The sequence below is a fragment of the Zeugodacus cucurbitae genome, chromosome 2 (genome assembly GCF_028554725.1).
Source record: "Zeugodacus cucurbitae isolate PBARC_wt_2022May chromosome 2, idZeuCucr1.2, whole genome shotgun sequence".
Lineage (NCBI taxonomy): Eukaryota > Metazoa > Arthropoda > Insecta > Diptera > Tephritidae > Zeugodacus > Zeugodacus cucurbitae.
Genome location: NC_071667.1, coordinates 41,268,324 through 41,286,171, shown reverse-complemented (window position 1 = coordinate 41,286,171; position 17,848 = coordinate 41,268,324). Strand labels below are relative to the sequence as shown.

The window sequence follows — 17,848 nt, the reverse complement described above, 5'->3', positions numbered from 1 at the left end:
GGTTAAGTGGCTGTCAAACGATGCACGTAGGCCTTTGGGAGGCCCATTGGGACTGAGATCCCTCACACTATCGAGTCATCATTGAAACCCCCTGTGGTCCTGATAAAGTGAAAAAGTTCACACAATATAGTGCCGGCATAGATATATATCGAAAATTGAATATATCTTCAATTTTGTGGTTTGCGGAATCTGATAAAAAAGAAAACAAAATTACTTAAACGTTTCGTTAGTGAGCCGAAAAATTATGAAAACTGTTTATAAAAAACAAAACAAAACGTTATTATTAATAGAGACAGAAGTACGCGCGTAAGTAAATAATTATATGTACAATCAGCTGTTCTCTTCATACAATTACCAGCTGTGATCAAAGCTGCCATTCAGGTTGAATAAATACAGAATTTATTCCCAACTGCATTACCGACCGAAGAACAGGTTGCTAACACCCAGTAGGGAAATCGCTAAAAATAAAAAGTGGCTGAACCTCTACATGAGGTGACGCCGAGAAACAGTCTAAGCTCGTCGGATGAAGATGAACTATTTAAAGAAACTGAGTGGATACTCAAAAAGAAGCGCTATTATTTACTGATAGAGTTTTATTAAGATAACACACAATTTGACCCATATTTTCGACCGAAAGTCCAATAGAATAACGAAAATCATTATATATAGTATATGAGGGCTGAGATAATTCCTGTACCAATTTCACTCATTTCCACCACCAAGTTACACTATATATTATAAAGGGATGGAATTAGATAAATTCAAAATTTAGTTATAAAGAAAATAGGCGTGGTACATAGGGATATCCGTGGCTGAAATTCAAAAATGGCATGTTGTCTGATTTGAATGAAAATTTCACAGTTTGTTACCAACTATCTATACATTATTTTCCCAAAGTATTAGGATTCTATCTGCAATAGTTTTTTGTCCAGAACTGCCCAAAGTTGGTGAATGTGAAGAACATCAAAATTAGCAAAAAATTTACTCAAAAGTCAAATCATTGATACAATAAAACAACTATTGAAATTATTTTATTATTTTTCTTTTATAATATGTATCAAAGAAAAAATTTGCATCAAAATCCATTGAAAAAAATAATGCATAAAAAATTTTGTGGAACAACATAATTTGGACGTCAAAATTTCAATGTTCTACAAATTCAAAGTGGTGCATCTTTTTACCGCTGTCTACCGCTGTCGACATACATATACTGAATTAAAGCCTGAAGTCTCAGCTAAACGATAAAAAAAAATTCAGCTGCCACAAATTGCCCCCCTTGAAAAAAAACAATGAGTTACTCTAAAATGGCAAGTTACCGCCAGTATTAGTATGCAATATATAGCGTACTTTATAAACGTTTGCCTTTTAATACAATTGTTTTTGGCACTGATTTCTTAACATTTTGTTGATATTTTTACCGTTATATTGAATATTGTTGAATAACAATATTGATCAAATTATATTAATTTGTGAAGTGTGAAAGTGATTAGAGGTCAAGTGATATCAAGTGCTGCAATGGAAAGTTTCAAAATTTCTTATTTAAGAATATGTGAACTTTTAATGGATACCAATAGTGATATTGACATAGTTGTTGAAATTATTGCGACTAATAATATGTAGTGGAAGTTACTAACGAGACAGAAGCACCGAGCTGTTCTAGCATGGTTAAATGCGGACGACCAACTATTGCCTTCGAAAACAGTAAGCCGCGAACAAAGATTTTATGAAAACATCTCGGAAGAAATTGTTTTGTATGCCGCAAAGATAGCGCAGATATGAATAAGGCTTTCACTCCAGAAGAGGCCCTGGCGTTGATTCTCGATGCTTCATTATCTAAGCACCAATATGAGGTTTTGCGCAGCTCCGCTAAGGAAATTGGTAGTGATATTTTCCCGCCTTATTATATTATCTTGGATGAAAAAAAATGTTATCCTGAAAATGTGCAAGTGACTGAAAGTTGCGGTCAAATAGGTCTACAGGAGATACTGCACCATACAGTGACAAGAAAATTAAAATCAAAATTGCAAAATGAGGTGGCAGAATTCCCCAACGAGCTGCAAATGGTTACAAAATGGGGTTGTGATGGTGAAGTTTACAGATCCCAATACGTCAGATATATTTATGTTTTTGACTTCATTTGTCCCGTTGGCTCTCACTGATCGCAGCAACATGTCAAGGATGTTGTTGAAAAATACTGCGCCTTCATCAACAAGTAAAAAAAGTAAAAACAAAAAAGTTGCTAAAAGAGACTTGATAAAAGAGAATTTAGTTGTATGGGAGGTGGGCGTAAAAGTGGGCGGATATTATTGAAATTTAACACCAACATATATAGTGTCATAAAAATGCAATGTACCAAAAATCAGTGCTGTAGGTCAAAAATTAAGTTTCACCTTATATGGGAGGTGGGCGTAAAATAGGGGGCGTGATTTTGATTTTTTCATGTTGTTGAAAGCTTGATTTCGAATAGAATGAAGCAAACAACAATTTCGAATGAAAACTTAAAAGTATTACCAACCTATTCATGACGTAGTGTTGTGTAATGTAACTATCATATCTCGAATAATGATATTCGAACATGCAGTGTTGTAGAATGCTATTTTTGTATGAAGGAACAGGGATATTCCAACACGCCCCCTCAAAAATAACATTTATTATAAGAATATAACTTAAAATTGTATTCATTAATTATTGTCTTTGTCTTTTGTGGTTGGTATGCATTCTGGGATGTATAATGTGATCCAGCATTTGCTGCAAGGATACGGGAAAAACCCAGAAAAACTCGATCAGATCACTTACAAGTATCTTAACATTTCATTTAACAAAACAGTAACATTAGTGTTTAAATAAGTATGGATTAATTCTATAAATTCATAAGTTAATTATTTCTCATTAAATAATAAAAGAAAAGCCAATATTCAGCAAAATAGATAATATACATATATTAGTCATCTTGGAGTAATCCCAACTTTTTCATAGGTAGTTAGTCATTTTGGAGTAGTCCCAGCTTTTTTCGTAGTTCCACAAATCTTGCAGTAGGTAATGGTTTGGTAAAGATGTCCGCGAGTTGATTACCTGAATTAATATACTCAATACAAATCACATTATTTTCAACTTGCTCTCTAGCAAAATGGTATTTAATATCAATATGCTTAGCTCTTTTATGACATGAGGGGTTGTTTGCTATGCTAATGCAGCCTTGATTGTCTTCATAGATTTTAATGGGTTCTTTAAGTTTGATGTTTACACTATTTAGAAGAGATTTTAACCATAACGCTTCCCTAACAGCTTCAAATAAGGCCATATACTCAGCTTCGGTTGATGATGCAGCTACCGAATTTTGTCTTTTAGTGTTCCAACAAATTAAATTTGAACCGAACACTTTAAATAAATAACCCGTTGTACTCTTCCTATCAATCTCGTTACCACCCCAGTCAGAATCTACATAACCAACTAATATATTTTCAAAATTATTCTTTTCAAAAATCAATTTCATATCAATGGTTCCCTTCAAGTACCTAAGAACCCTTTTTAAGCATTGCCATAACTCAATATTATTTTTGCTACTATATCTACTTAAGATATTTACAGCAGTTGCTAAATCTGGACGTGTACATAGCATTATGTACATTAAACAACCAATAAGATTCCGACATGGTGCATTACAATTTTCATCTGAATTAAGCAATTCATAATTTAGTTTGTTCGGTAGAGGTGTACTAACTGAATTGCATTCATACATATTAAATTTATTTAAAATCCTTTTTACATAAGCGGACTGGCTTAAACAGACTTTATCTTCAAACATTTCTATTCTTATTCCAATAAAATGTCGTATTTCATTTAAGTCAGTCATTCTAAACTTTTCCATTAAATACTTCTTGAAACTATTCATTCTTGTCATATCCCCTGTAGCTATTACCACATCATCGACATATAACAGTACATATATATTTTCCTTGATATCACCTCTGTCAAGGATATATATACAGCGATCTACTGGAGAGTTAGAAAATTTGCATTCTTTTAATGCTTTTTCAAATACTTCAAACCAGCATCTAGCTGCTTGTTTGAGCCCGTAAATTGCCTTATTCAATTTACATACATTTTCACCATTACATGATACACCTTGAGGAAGTCGCATATATATTTCTTCATTTAACGTCCCATTAAGGAAAGCCGTTTTTACATCCATTTGATGGACCTTCAAATTATATTGAACTGCTAGTGCTAATATGAATCGAAAACTTGAAATCCTAGCAACAGGAGCAAATGTTTCATCATAGTCGACTTGATATTTTTGAGTAAATCCTCGAGCAACTAGTCTTGCTTTATATTTTATGGGATCGCCGAGTTCATTATATTTAATAGAAAACACCCATCTACTGTCAACAATGTTTTTGTTTTCTGGCTTCTTTGTAATTCTCCAAGTATTATTTATTTCATGAGCCCTCAACTCTGCTTTAATGGCTTCTTCCCAAAAAGATTTATCGTTTCTAAATTTTATTTCATCAAATGTATTTGGGACATCGTTAAAAATAGTATGTGAATTCAATATATATTTATTGAAGCTGTTATCATCTTCATTATAAGATATATGTGGCTTAATCTTTAATCTTTCACTTCTTCTACCTATTTCTTTAATATGTTTATTGCCACTGTCACTATTTTCACTAGGCTGTTCAGTTGATTTACATTCCGTACTCTCATTCGGGAAATTTTGCTCCTTACTTTCATTCAGGAGATCAGTCAGCGTTCTTTTCTTACTTTCATTCGGAAAAATTACAAGATCAGATTCCTTACTGTCTTTCAGGAAGTCTATTTCAACACATTCTTTTCTTTTATTCGGTAAATTTATATGATCAGATTCCTTACTGTCTTTCAGGAAGTCTATTTCATCACATTCTTTTCTTTTATTCGGTAAATTTACATGATCAGATTCCTTACTGTCTTTCAGGAAGTCTATTTCATCACATTCTTTTCTTTTATTCGGTAAATTTACATGATCAGATTCCTTACTGTCTTTCAGGAAGTCTATTTCATCACATTCTTTTCTTTTGTTCGGTAAATTTACATTATCAGATTCCTTAACCTCTTCGAGGGAGTCTGTTTTACTACATTCCTTACTTTCATTCAGGAATTCTGTTTTATATTTCACACCTCTAGAGCTAACCATATTGGTTTCGTCAACAACAACATCCCTTGCAACAAAAAATGTTTCATTAACAGCATCCCATAGTTTAAACCCGTTTGGTTCATAACCAACAAGGATACTTTTGTATGATTTATCATCAAATTTTCCTTTTTATTTTTATTGTGCACATAAGCAGTTGAATCAAACACTCTTAAATGTTTTAAATTAGGTTTTCTATTGTACCACATCTCGTACGGAGTTATTGCCCTATCACCAAGAGCTCTGCTCGGAATTCTATTAATTAAGTATGTTGCAGTTAACACAGCTTCTCCCCAGAAGCTTTTATCTAGTTTTGCACCATTAACCATGGCACGAGCTTTTTTAGTGATGGTTCTAATCATTCGTTCAGAAACCCCATTTAATTGAGGTGTATATGGCACTGTCAAATGATAAGTAATCCCTTTCATAACACAAAACTCACGCATCTCATTGGACAAATATTCTCTACCATTGTCAATATACAAATTAACAACCTTAAGATTAAAATGCGCCTCACTCTTCGCTACGAAATCTTTAAACATGTTAAATACGCCTGACTTGTGTTTCATTAAATAAGTTACACAGTAATGTGTAAATTGGTCGACGAAAATTACATAGTAATTTTTGTCATTTAGAGTAACCGGTGTAATTGGACCACATACATCTGAATGTACTACAAACAGGGGTCTTTTAATATAACTTTTATCTTTAAATTGTTTGAATGGTAGCCTAGCTTGTTTCCCATTCAAACAAGGTTCACATATCTCATCTGACAACTCTAAATTACTAAGAAGATTATTATCACTGAATAGGTTCTTTCTTTTTATTTCTAACAATTTTCCCTTGCTTATATGACCTAACCTCTCATGCCATAATCGATAAATATTTTTATTTTTCGCATTAATACTATATGCTTGAAATTTAACAATTGGTATATTATTCAACATACCTGAATTTTGAACGACTATCGACCCATTTTTGGATATAGTAACACCATTTACATCGAACTTAATTGTCATTCCAGCTTCTTGCAGTCGCTTAACAGACATTAAGTTGCCTGCAGCCTCTTTGCAATAGAGAACATCCTCCAGGGTAATTTCATGACCATTGTGCAACCGCACAATGCCACGTTTTGTAGCGTATATAAACTCGCCTTGTTTGGCAACAGCAATCTTAAGTGGATGTTGCAATTTTATACTATCCGAATATAATGATTCATCGTTTATTAAATGGTCTGTCGCGCCCGAATCAAGAATAAAACCGAAGTTGTGCATACCAAACGAGTCTGTTTTGAATATCTTTAACATAAATGCAAATCCTTGTTGGGATGTTGCGATTGAGCTTGTTTATTTTCATTATTTTTTTCGTTTAGTATTCGTTTATAATGATAGCAATCTTTTTTTATGTGCCCGTCTTTACCACAATGATGGCATTTTATGTTATTCCTATACTTTCCCTTAAATGATTTCTTTTGTTTGCTTACCCTATTTTTAAATGAGTTATTTTTTGTATTATTTTGAATAAACGCCTTCATAACTTTTCTACTAGTATCGTTACTGTCATTTTTAATTTTAATTTCGTGGTCAAGCAACCTATTTTTCACAAAAGCTAATGTCAAACTTTCTTCAGCTAATGTTTCTATTGCTGTAATCACACCATTATAGGAAGAAGGCAAAGTCAACAACAAATGCGACACTTTATCCATTTCTTCAATCTTTGCACCCGCAGCTAGTAATTCACTCACTAACTCATCAAACACATTAAAATGACTCAATAGTGGCGTCTCACTTGATAATTTGAGTGACAGTAACCGTTTGCGCACCGTTAGCTGCGACGCCAAACTTTTTCGCTCATATATTGCGTCTAGATTCTTCAGAATTTGACGCGCCGAAATGTCGCTTGTTGCGAAATTCAAAAAAGAATCACTCAAATATTCAATTAGCAGACTTTTTGCACATCTTTCTGCTTTTTTCCAAGTATCATCCACTATATCTGGCATATTTTCATCAATAACTTTTAGTACATCCATCTCAGCAAACAAAGCCCTGACTCGAAATTTCCATACGGAATACTTTTCCCCGTCAAAAGGTTTTATATTCCTTTTTGCTTTTTCCATTGTATGCACAACACAAAACTTAAACTTCAGACAAAAGATTAAAAAAAAAAATTAATTATTTAGCGTGGATTGGGTCCATAACCTGTTGAAAGCTTGATTTCGAATAGAATGAAGCAAACAACAATTTCGAATGAAAACTTAAAAGTATTACCAACCTATTCATGACGTAGTGTTGTGTAATGTAACTATCATATCTCGAATAGTGATATTCGAACATGCAGTGTTGTAGAATGCTATTTTTGTATGAAGGAATAGGGATATTCCAACACATGTTTTCTTGATTGGAATCCAAAACAATGATGTACCAAATGTCATTGTCCTGCGACAATTTCTTATATTTTTAGCCGCAGTATGCACTAGCAGAAACCTATGTGCGTGGTTGTGAACCGATTTCATCCATTTTCCATACGTGTTATCAGGGTGTCAAGAAAATATGTTAGACTGAATTTTATTGCAATCGGTCGAGAAGTTTCTAAGATATGGTTTTTGACGCATAAGGGGGCGACGCCACGCCCATTTTCCATTTTTTAAAAAGATTTATTTCTGCCATTTCTTCTGTAAAATTTAGTGTTTTTGACGTTTTTTGTTAGTGAGTTAACTCACTTTTAGTAATTTTCAACATAATCTTTGTGTGGGAGGTAGGCGTGGTTAGTATACGATTTGAACTATATTCATGGTGTATGATGGGGTACGTAAGGCAACGACTGTTTGGTTAATACATCTTTATTGGTTTGTGAGATATGTAGTAAATTTTGGGGGCAAAAAAAAATACATCCAAATATGCCCCTTCTTAGTGTAATCCTTTGTACCAAATTATATTTTTATTACTTTATTTATGGCTTAGTTATTACACTTTATATGTTTTCGGTTTTCAACATTTTGTGGGCGTGGCAGTGGTCCCACTTCACCCATTTTCAATACAAGCCTCCTCAGGGTGCCAAGGAATATGTGTAAATTAAAATATCTCAATTTTTACTCAAGTTATCGCTTGTACGGACAGACGTTCAGACAGACGGATTTCAACTCTACTCGTCATCCTGATCAATTTGATATATATAACACTTTTATTTCTGGGTGATACAAACAACCTTTATGTGAAACAACTATAATACTTTCTTTATCAACTTTGTTGCGAGAGTATAAAAACGTAATGTTGATAGTTCTCCTACAATTTATAGCCCTTTGAAAAATACAAATAAAGAAAAGGCGGCCATTAATGATATCAAAAGCCACCGACCACCACCAATTATAATAAACGATGTTAAAGATTTCAATAAATAACATTCGAATATTACCGCTCTAACAAAAAACAAATTTTTAGTAAAGCTTTTGAGTAACGGTGCCTACAAACTAAATACATTTGATTCTGCTGACTATCGCACAACAACAATATTCTTGTCAAACGAAAATATACCTTGGTTTAGCTACGAGAGCAAACATAACAGGCCAATAAAGGTAATGAATTACACCACTCGTGTGATACTCAATCCATCTTGAACGACCTTAAAGATCAAGGCTTTAATTTGTTAAATTCTTTATTCTTAATACTGTTTTTAGGTTATAGATTCCTAGCAGGTGGAGATTACAATGCAAAACACACGTACTGGGGCTCACGTCTAATTAACCCTAAAGAAAGACAGCTGTATAACACAATTATGAATAAGCACAATAATCTCGATATAATATCTCCTGACAAGCCGACATATTGGCCCAGTGATCGTAACAAAATACCAGATCTAATTGATTTCACAGTAATCAAAAATGATACATGTACAGACTTATCTTCTGACTCATATTCGTTGATCCAAAAGTGGATCTAACATCTTATAAAACGAACTGGTTAAAATATAAGAAATACGTGAGTAGCCACATTAATAGTGAGTACAAAATAAATACGGGAACAGATATTGACGAAAGCATAAGAGAACTCAATGGTCTCCGAAAAACCACTAATAGAGAAATAGAAAAGCTTGTAAATGAAAAAAGGGGTGCTAGACGAGAATGGCAGATAAATCGCTCCCTTCCAATCAGCTTCAATTGAAATCTGCTGTACGAAAATTAAAGAAAAGTCCATGAAGCCTCCAGTCGACTTCAACATGCCTATACGAGACTTGGGTGGAAATTGGGCTCGAAGTGACGAAGAAATGGCTAATTGTTTTGCAAATCACCTGGAAAAGGTATTTCAACCTAATTGCCCAAAGAACAACTTTAAGTCCAATCAGTCTTCTACCCTGTATTTCTAAAATATTTGAAAAGGTGTTACTGAAAAGATGTCTCCTTTCCTCCACGAAAATAATGTAATACCAGCGCACCAATTCGGGTATCGTGCAAAACATAGCACGATAGAGCAAGTAAATAGAATAACTAACGAAATAAGAAAAGCATTTGAGCACAGAGAGTATATATATATATTTCAAGACGTTGCTCAGGTATTTGATAAGGTGTGGCATGAAGGGCTTTCATATAAGATTAAAAACATTCTACCTTTAGAATTGTATAAAATATTGGAGTCTTATTTAAATAATAGACATGGTTAAAGTAGGAGACTTCATGTCTGATGAACGACAAATAAGGGCTGGTGTACCACAAGGCAGTGTTTTAGGGCCAACTCTGTACATCATATATACTGCTGATCTTCCAACAGCTAATAATGTTTTGACATCAACATTCGCCACAACAAATGCCACATTATAGCATCAAGAATATTAGCGGAGCACTTAAGATCTGTCGAAGAATGGCTAGCCAACTGGCTTATAAATGTGAATGAACAAAAGTGTAAACACGTAACATTTTCTCCAAGACCAAAAATGTGTCCGGCAGTAAAAATTAACAATATTTTGGTGCCTCAAGCGAATGAAGTTACCTATCTTGGTATTCACCTAAATAGAAGGCTTACGTGGAGAAAACATATATCTAGTATAATAACTTGCATGAAGATAAGAGCTGCACATTTAAATTGGCTTATAAATAAAAATTCTAAACTTAGCCTAGACAACAAAGTGCTTTTATACAATGTGGTCATAAAGCTGATTTGGATGTACGGCATTCAACTGTGGGGTACGACCTGTGCAACTAATATCGATATAATACAAAGGTTCCAATCGAAAATGCTTAGAACAATCACGTGCTCACCATGGTACGCCTACGTACTAAACCCTAACTCCGTCTCCTGTAGCTTTACTGAGGCCCTGTGGGACCGCCGTTAGGCATTTCATCGCAGGGCAAGCGTAGCCTGTGGGCTCACGTCATTAACACGCTATTCGATACTCTATGTTCCATTCTTCTTTGCTGTTCTGCTCTTCTCAAATCATGGAGTACCATGGCTGACATTTTCTCAATTATATTCCACACATTTCTTGACTGCACCATATAAGTCACCATATTCTCTGGTGTTATTTGGTCAGATACTTCCCTTTCCAAGGATAGTTGCTCATTTGTATATTTCCGACAGTGGAAAAATAGGTGTTCTGCGTTTTCGTTACTGCTTCCACAGAAAGAGCACTTATACAAGTACTCCCTGAAGCATCCATGTCCGGTTAGGAACTGTGTCATGTAGTGATATATTTCGCCATGTTTTCGTTCGACCCATGCTTGTATATTTCCGATTAAACGATGTGTCCATCTCCCTTTACATGATGTATCCCAGCGTGTTTGCCATTTGTTTAAGCTGGCTTGTCTTACTTCTCTACGCTCTGCCAGCGTTAGTTTCCGGCCTGCGCTTTTACTTTTATCATATGTTCGCTTCAGTTCGAGAGCCATTATGTCCGGAGGCATAATTCCTGCTAAAACGCAAACAGCTTCATTAGAGACCGTGCGGAATGCACTGGCTATTCTGATAGCACTCTATTGGAACACCGATTTTGCCATTCCAGCATATGTTTTATGCATTAATGCTGGACCCCATACAGACGCCGCATACATTAAAATTGACTCACTGACCTTAGCCAGAAGAGCTCTCCTGCTCTGTTTCGGCCCTCATATATTGGCCATTATTCTTGAAAAAGCCATGTTTACACGCGCCGCTTTTTCACACGCCTTTTCAACATGCATTTTGTAGCTGAGTCTCGCATCAATCGTTACTCAAAGGTATTTCACAGCAGGTTGTGTTGTAATATTGTGTCCGTCTATATTAAGCGAAATCTTTTCAAGTTTCTTTCTGCTAGTGATAAGCATTGCTTCCGTTTTGTTCCCTGCAAGTTCGAGTTTTGAACTCGTTAGCCACTGCTTTATTTTGAGTACTGTATTACTACATATACTTTGTATTTGGTGGAGTTCCTTAGCTACTATTGTCGCCGTAATATCATCTGCGTATCCAATTATTTGCACTTCTTTCGGTAGTGGAAGGCGCAATATTCCATCATATAGTGTATTCCATAGAAGTGGGCCTAGTACGGAGCCTTGTGGCACACCACCATTTACCGTATACTTTTTTGGTCCTTCGTCAGAGCAGGATTCTCTCGGACAAATAGCTATTTATCATATACAGTAAGTAATTCGTTTTCTAGAGCACCAATGCACGCATTATATGGGGCCAATGTGCCGAGTTGCATTTTTCACATCAAAGATGACGACCGCACAATATTCTTTTTTTCCGTATAACTACCCATCTCCTTCAATAGCCTTTTCAGCTATATCTGTAACTTTCTTGATTGCATCAAGAGTTGAACGATTTCTACGAAAGCCGTATTGGTTTTCGGAGAGACCACTACTTTCTCCTTCCAGATTTTTTTTCTAGGCGGGTACATATTATCCGCTCCAGGATTTTGCCCATCGTATCGATCATACAGAGTGGACGATAGGAGCTCGGTTCTCCTGCCGGTTTATTAGGATTCTGTAATAGACTAGCCGTTGTACTTTCCAAATTTTTGGAAACACTCCTTCACGTGGGCAACGTGTGTATAGATCCGAGAATGGCTTTGAATCATATTTGTTTGCAATTTCCAAGTTTCCTTGGCTTTGTTGCATGAAAATAGTTTCGACAACATTTTGGAGCAAAGAGGGACATGTCGGCGTTTGTCGTTTGCCACCTTTATTCTTTGACATTATAATTCTATACGTTGTGCCCCACGGATTTTCGTCCAATTTTTTAGGTCGTTGCGTTTTTTCTTGAATACTTCTCGTAGTCTGTCACGATCCAAGTTGCCTGTGCTTCGTTGAAAACGGCGCCTTGCTTTGTGACTATCACTAAGCTGGCCTTCTCTGTGCGGTTGACCTCTTTTTATTCATAGCGGCATCGCAGGCTTTGCGAATGTGTTGCACCAATAATTTAGTCTGTAGGTCAATATCAACACTTCCTTTTAGGTTTTCATCGAGCATTAACTTAAAAAGTTCCTCATCTAGGGCTTCAGTCCTCCACCCTTTGGACTGCTCCTTTTGGTGGCAGAAATTTCGATGATGCATACTCTTGCTGATACTTATCATAATAGCCGAGTGGTCACTCTGGGTATATATATCGCTCATCCTCCAATCTATGTGTCGGTATAGCATCTTGCTGGCAAAAGATATATCTATAATGGACCCACGTCCATTTCTCTCAAAAGTGTTTTGTCTTCCTGTATGAAGCAGTACCACGTCTAGCACAGCAAAGGCTTTAAGTAATGCACTTCCTCTCAAATTTGTATATTTACTGTCCCATTCTAGAGCCCAGGCATTAAAGTCACCTACAATTATATTAGGTGTAGTTGTGATAGCTTCTCTTACCAAGTCGTCAAGTATTTTTTCATATTCAGCTTGTGGTATACTTGGCGGTATATAGCAGCTGTAGAAATAAATTCCCCATATTTTGATTCTCGTATTGCAACTTTTTTTGTGGTGTCAGAAATCAAATTGTCAGAGGTTTTGTATTGTTCACAAATTAATGCAACGTCAATCTTATTTTCATATATACTTTGCGACAAGAGATCCTGGGCCGCTTCACAGTGGTTCAGGTTTATTTGTATGATATTCACCTTCTAGGTTTTTTGAGTGCTGCTGTGTATATGGGACGTTTCCGGCTTCTTATTTGATGGTCTGTGTTCGCTCTTCCACTATTTTTATATGCCTTACAAGAGGGTTTGTAAAGACAGTTTTTCGCAAAATGATCCTCCTCACCGCATTTAATACAGCACTTGCTCCTGTCTTCCACATTGCTGCATGTTTTCGCCACATGTCCATATTCTAGACATCTAAAACATTTCTTCAGTTGCGTTTTTTCTCGGATTCTACAAATTGTCCAGCTGATCTTTTGTGCTGCCAGTATGTGCTTTGCTTTCTGTGCAAATGGTTGCCGTTTGAGTGCCTGCATATGATGGCCTAATACTTTTAACCTTCGCTGAAAAGACGATGCTCTTCGATTTCTTGTTTCTTGTATTAGTGATCTTATTTGTGCCTGATCACCTAGTACCTTCACTATATCCTTCAGTACTTCCTGTCTGTGCTTTCTTTAGTTCAAGCAGTATCTCTCCTTTAGCTGTCCTTTTTACTCTTGATACATTTTCACCAAGCACTAGTATGTCTGCGTAAGACATGTCTCCGGTTTTTGCGATGACAATTGCTTCTGGTCGTGGGCGTGGTACGATGTTTCCCTTCTTCTTGCAGTGGTCGGCACGAGAGGAATTGTGACTGTATAGGTGAGCACGAAATAATGAATACCCAGTGAGAACTCTATAGCCTAACATTTTAAGAATGTTTTTAATTTTTTCATAAAACATGAATTTTTGTGCTCATTTATTCATTTTAGTTATTTTATTATTTAAACAAATATATTTATTAGAACACTGTCTTTAAATAGCATAAAACCATAAATGTAATACATAACATAAAACGACATTCATAAAAGTAGGCATTTCGCGCAGGGCACTTATGCAAAGTGCCATAGCCATGCGCGATGTTTACTCGTTGCTGGTTCGAAAACGACTGAATGATAGAGCGTAAGCGTACGTGTGACTTGAGTCGGCACAATTGTGGTATGGAGTGCCGACCACTGTTCTTCTTGTTTTTATTTTTTCGCGCTTTACTTGGTATCATGATCCAAGTTTCTTCCCTTGTCGAGTCTTTTTCTCCACCCTTACGGTTTATATTTTCCCCTGTTTTCGCCATTGGACCTTCGTGGAATGTTTTGGTCCTTTTTGGAGGGCTCCTTCGTTTCTGCTTATCATCACGTGGTCTTTTTGGTGTGATTTCTACAGATTGCACTTCTTTCGCTATCGGTGTGTTCTCCTCTAGCGCTGGTGGTGACGATTTCGCCCTCACAGGTCACTTTGCGGAGAGAACCTTCACTGGCGATCTAGCCAAACGCGAAGTTTTTCTAAAAGGATCTGCTTCGGAACTTGTAGATACAGGTTTGTACGCAGTATTATCACTAGGTTTTCTAAACGAGCTTTTCTCCAATTCCTGGCTTCCACTTTCAGCTTGGCTGTTGACACCGCTAGATTTGTAACTGCTATTGTTGTTGTTGTGGATTTTCCCTATGTGAAATACATGATACGAAAAACACAAATGTGTTAGTTTTTTCATTATAAATGTCGTTTACATTAAGTTTACCATAATACTATGTTTACATTAAACGAGATTGTCTCCATATATTTCGGTAGTTATCTCACTACCTACCATTTTGCAATATTTCACCATACCATAGTTCATACCATTCATCATTTAATAATACAGCCCAGCAAGTCATGGGTACTGAAACTCCAACACATTTAAAGAAATTTTAATATCACCACTACATACACACATATGCAACAAAGGACAAAATGTGTATAAACATTTACCTCAACTCTTCTCTCGTACAGCACCCTGAATGATATGAAGAAACAACCAAAGTTCTCGTGTGTTTGAACAAGTTTTATTTTGAGCTATATCATGGCTGCTTGTGAAGTATTATTTTGCGTGTTTCTAAAGCCGAAATATGGAATTGAAGCGGTGATACAGTAAGAGGTTTATCGCACAGTCAATTCGAAGCACGCAATAGAAGCTACGACAACAATGGTCAACATCAAGGGCGAAACCATTGAATACGTAAATAATTTTTGAATATAATAATATTATCTTGCCTTAAATTCTAATTAATTTTCCATACCGATATTTCAAACCTCATACGGCGCGTTAAAGGTACGCAACCTAATTTGTGTCACTTATGGTAGCAGCGCAGAACTTTCGAAGCGATGGAATATGTGCTACAAGCAAATCCAGAACTATGGATGCAAACGCTGCTACATCAAACACAAATCATTTACACACCAGATGTTAGGCTTAATGTCACTTTTTTTGTGTGCAATTAAACCTTTTGGTGAACACAAGCACGTGAAGAATTGGAACGACATGGTTTGGGTGCTTTTGTAACCGTTTATCATCATGTCAACTGGGTTTTTTCAATGAGCTAGAGGGCAAAGCAGTTGCAGTTTTTTATATTGGACTTACCGGCATCTCAGTTGGCCGTGCCATTAGCAGCTAAAACACAGAAATTAAAGGCTAAATTTAAGTGAATGTTTGAGATCATAGAAATTTAAAAACTTCTTGTATGTTCAATTAGGAGGACTTTTTTGATTCATTTTCACCTTGTATTGAGGAATCTTAACGTTGTTGTATCGCTTTACAAGGACATGGATTCCCTGAAATTAGTTCAATGGAAATACTACAGCAAGAGCATGGATGTTAAGGCTTTATGTTGTAAAAATTCAAATTTTTCTTTATATTTTATAGAAACCCTCCTCCCAGAAATTGGTTGAATCTAGTACTAGTGAAATTAATGAAAGAACAGATCTTACAAAAACTCCTAAAGAAACCAGGCCGCACGGGGATTTGACATTTTCCACTCTTCCTCCAGCCTTTGTCCGATAGCAAAAATTGTTCAACTATTCAATACGTTATACATATGTATATCCGTGATTGTACCAAGAACAGTACTGAAAGTGCACATGTAGGTTTGGTTCGCAGTTTTGGGTCTTTCATACATGATTGTACCAAGATCATTCCCCGAATTATTCAAACGGTACATATATATAATGTGCTAAATGTTGAATGTAATGTGCAAGAATGGGATGAACGATCACACGTACACAAGAGTTTCGGGTACTTTTTGTTATTCGCCCTTAAGAATCGCATAGAAACTTTCATTAAAAGTGCTAGTACCGCTCCCTGGCTTTTCATCGAGAATTCGCCGGTACCTGTCATGCAGGGAGGATACAATTTTTATATATCAATATTCACATCATCTTCGGGTTTATTTTTTCTTTATTTACACTATTTGCTTTGTTTATACTATTTTTTGTAGCTGAATTGTTTTGCGCAATAGTTTTTCGGCCGGCTCGAAGTCATCGCTGGCTGGAATTGATTCTGGAAAGATAGATATTAAAATAATTAATTAGTAAAGATGTATTTTGATACATAAATCAATATATAATTGAGTGCTACCACAAACATAACGTAAATCAGTTATAATATTCAAAGTGGGTCAACTTTATGCCCAAGAAAAAGCATTAGTACACTCTATTTGGTCCATTTATGCTCAACATTGTATTAATATATTACACGCCACTAGATTTGTCAATAAACTGATGGAATTTTTCTATATTTGCTAAATAAGAGACAACTGAAAACTTTAAATCTTTCTCCTGAAAAATAGACTTTTTTAAGTTGTGACACTATTCAAGTAAATGAGCGAAATGATTCAAATTTGTATCGCTCATTTACATGACTAGTGTCATAAATCAAAAATCACTATTATGCAGAAATGTGCGCAATTTCTTCGTCCATATTGTATAAAAATTTCATTCTGATGCATAGAAAAATAAACCGTGAAATAAGAATGTGATATTATTAAACTTGTTGTGTTATGTTGGATTGTTTTTTAACCACAACGTCGACACATCTCAGTTGTGCCAGAATTAGTCATAATTTTTTTCAGAAAGAACGACTTATTTTCTGTTTCAACGATATTTGTAAAGAGATAATTAATTTTGTCATGTTACTTTTTTAACGACATAATTCAAAAGGGGTAACTCTTAGTAAAAGAAGAAAGTACACTCTTTTTAGTCCATTTATTTTCAACATTTTATTTAATATATTACATGCCACTTGTTTAGTCAATAAACTTATGGCATTTTTCAATGTTTGCTAAATAAAGGACAATTGAAAACTTTAAACCGCTCTCATGAAAAATCGCCATTTTTGAGTTTTGACACTATTCATGTAAATGATCGATATGTATATTGAGTGAATTTAGAACTCGTCCATATAACATTTTTCTTACCTCTTAAAAATTTATTTTCCGGTACCATTGTTGTTTCTAACAAATGCATAAAGAATAATTATAGTTATTTATAATAATATATTTATGGGTTTATTTGTTTATAAATTTCATATCATCAAGCATGTCAGCCTTACATTGAACTTCTAGAAAAGTGAAAGCCTCTTCTATATCACTTGCTTCTTAGTCAACTACAGTAATCCCCGCTTAAGTGCACCTTCTTAACATGCAAGACTTTTGAGACACTTAAGCGGCACTTAAATAAATCCCGCTTAAGTGCCTCGACGTACTTACCAAGCTTTTTCTCAAATATCTCGATCTTATATTTTTTTCT

The 17,848-nt window shown here is 35.4% G+C and overlaps 1 protein-coding gene across 2 annotated transcripts; it reads right to left on the bottom strand.

Annotated features, from left to right (window-relative positions):
- Positions 1-13,992: 13,992 nt before the first annotated feature.
- Positions 13,993-17,405, bottom strand: LOC128923131 (uncharacterized). Of its 2 annotated transcripts, XR_008472182.1 has the most exons (3): positions 16,508-17,405; positions 16,325-16,432; positions 13,993-14,731 (listed from the first exon to the last, which is right to left on the bottom strand). XR_008472182.1 is itself a non-coding variant. In XM_054235604.1 (2 exons), exons 1-2 carry the CDS (start codon positions 16,437-16,439, stop codon positions 14,520-14,522), a joined length of 327 nt encoding a protein of 108 aa, XP_054091579.1. In that variant the 5' UTR covers positions 16,440-17,392; the 3' UTR covers positions 13,993-14,519. The 2 variants fall into 2 exon arrangements, 1 of the variants encoding a protein (XP_054091579.1); XM_054235604.1 differs by having other exon boundaries at positions 16,325-17,392.
- Positions 17,406-17,848: the final 443 nt, after the last annotated feature.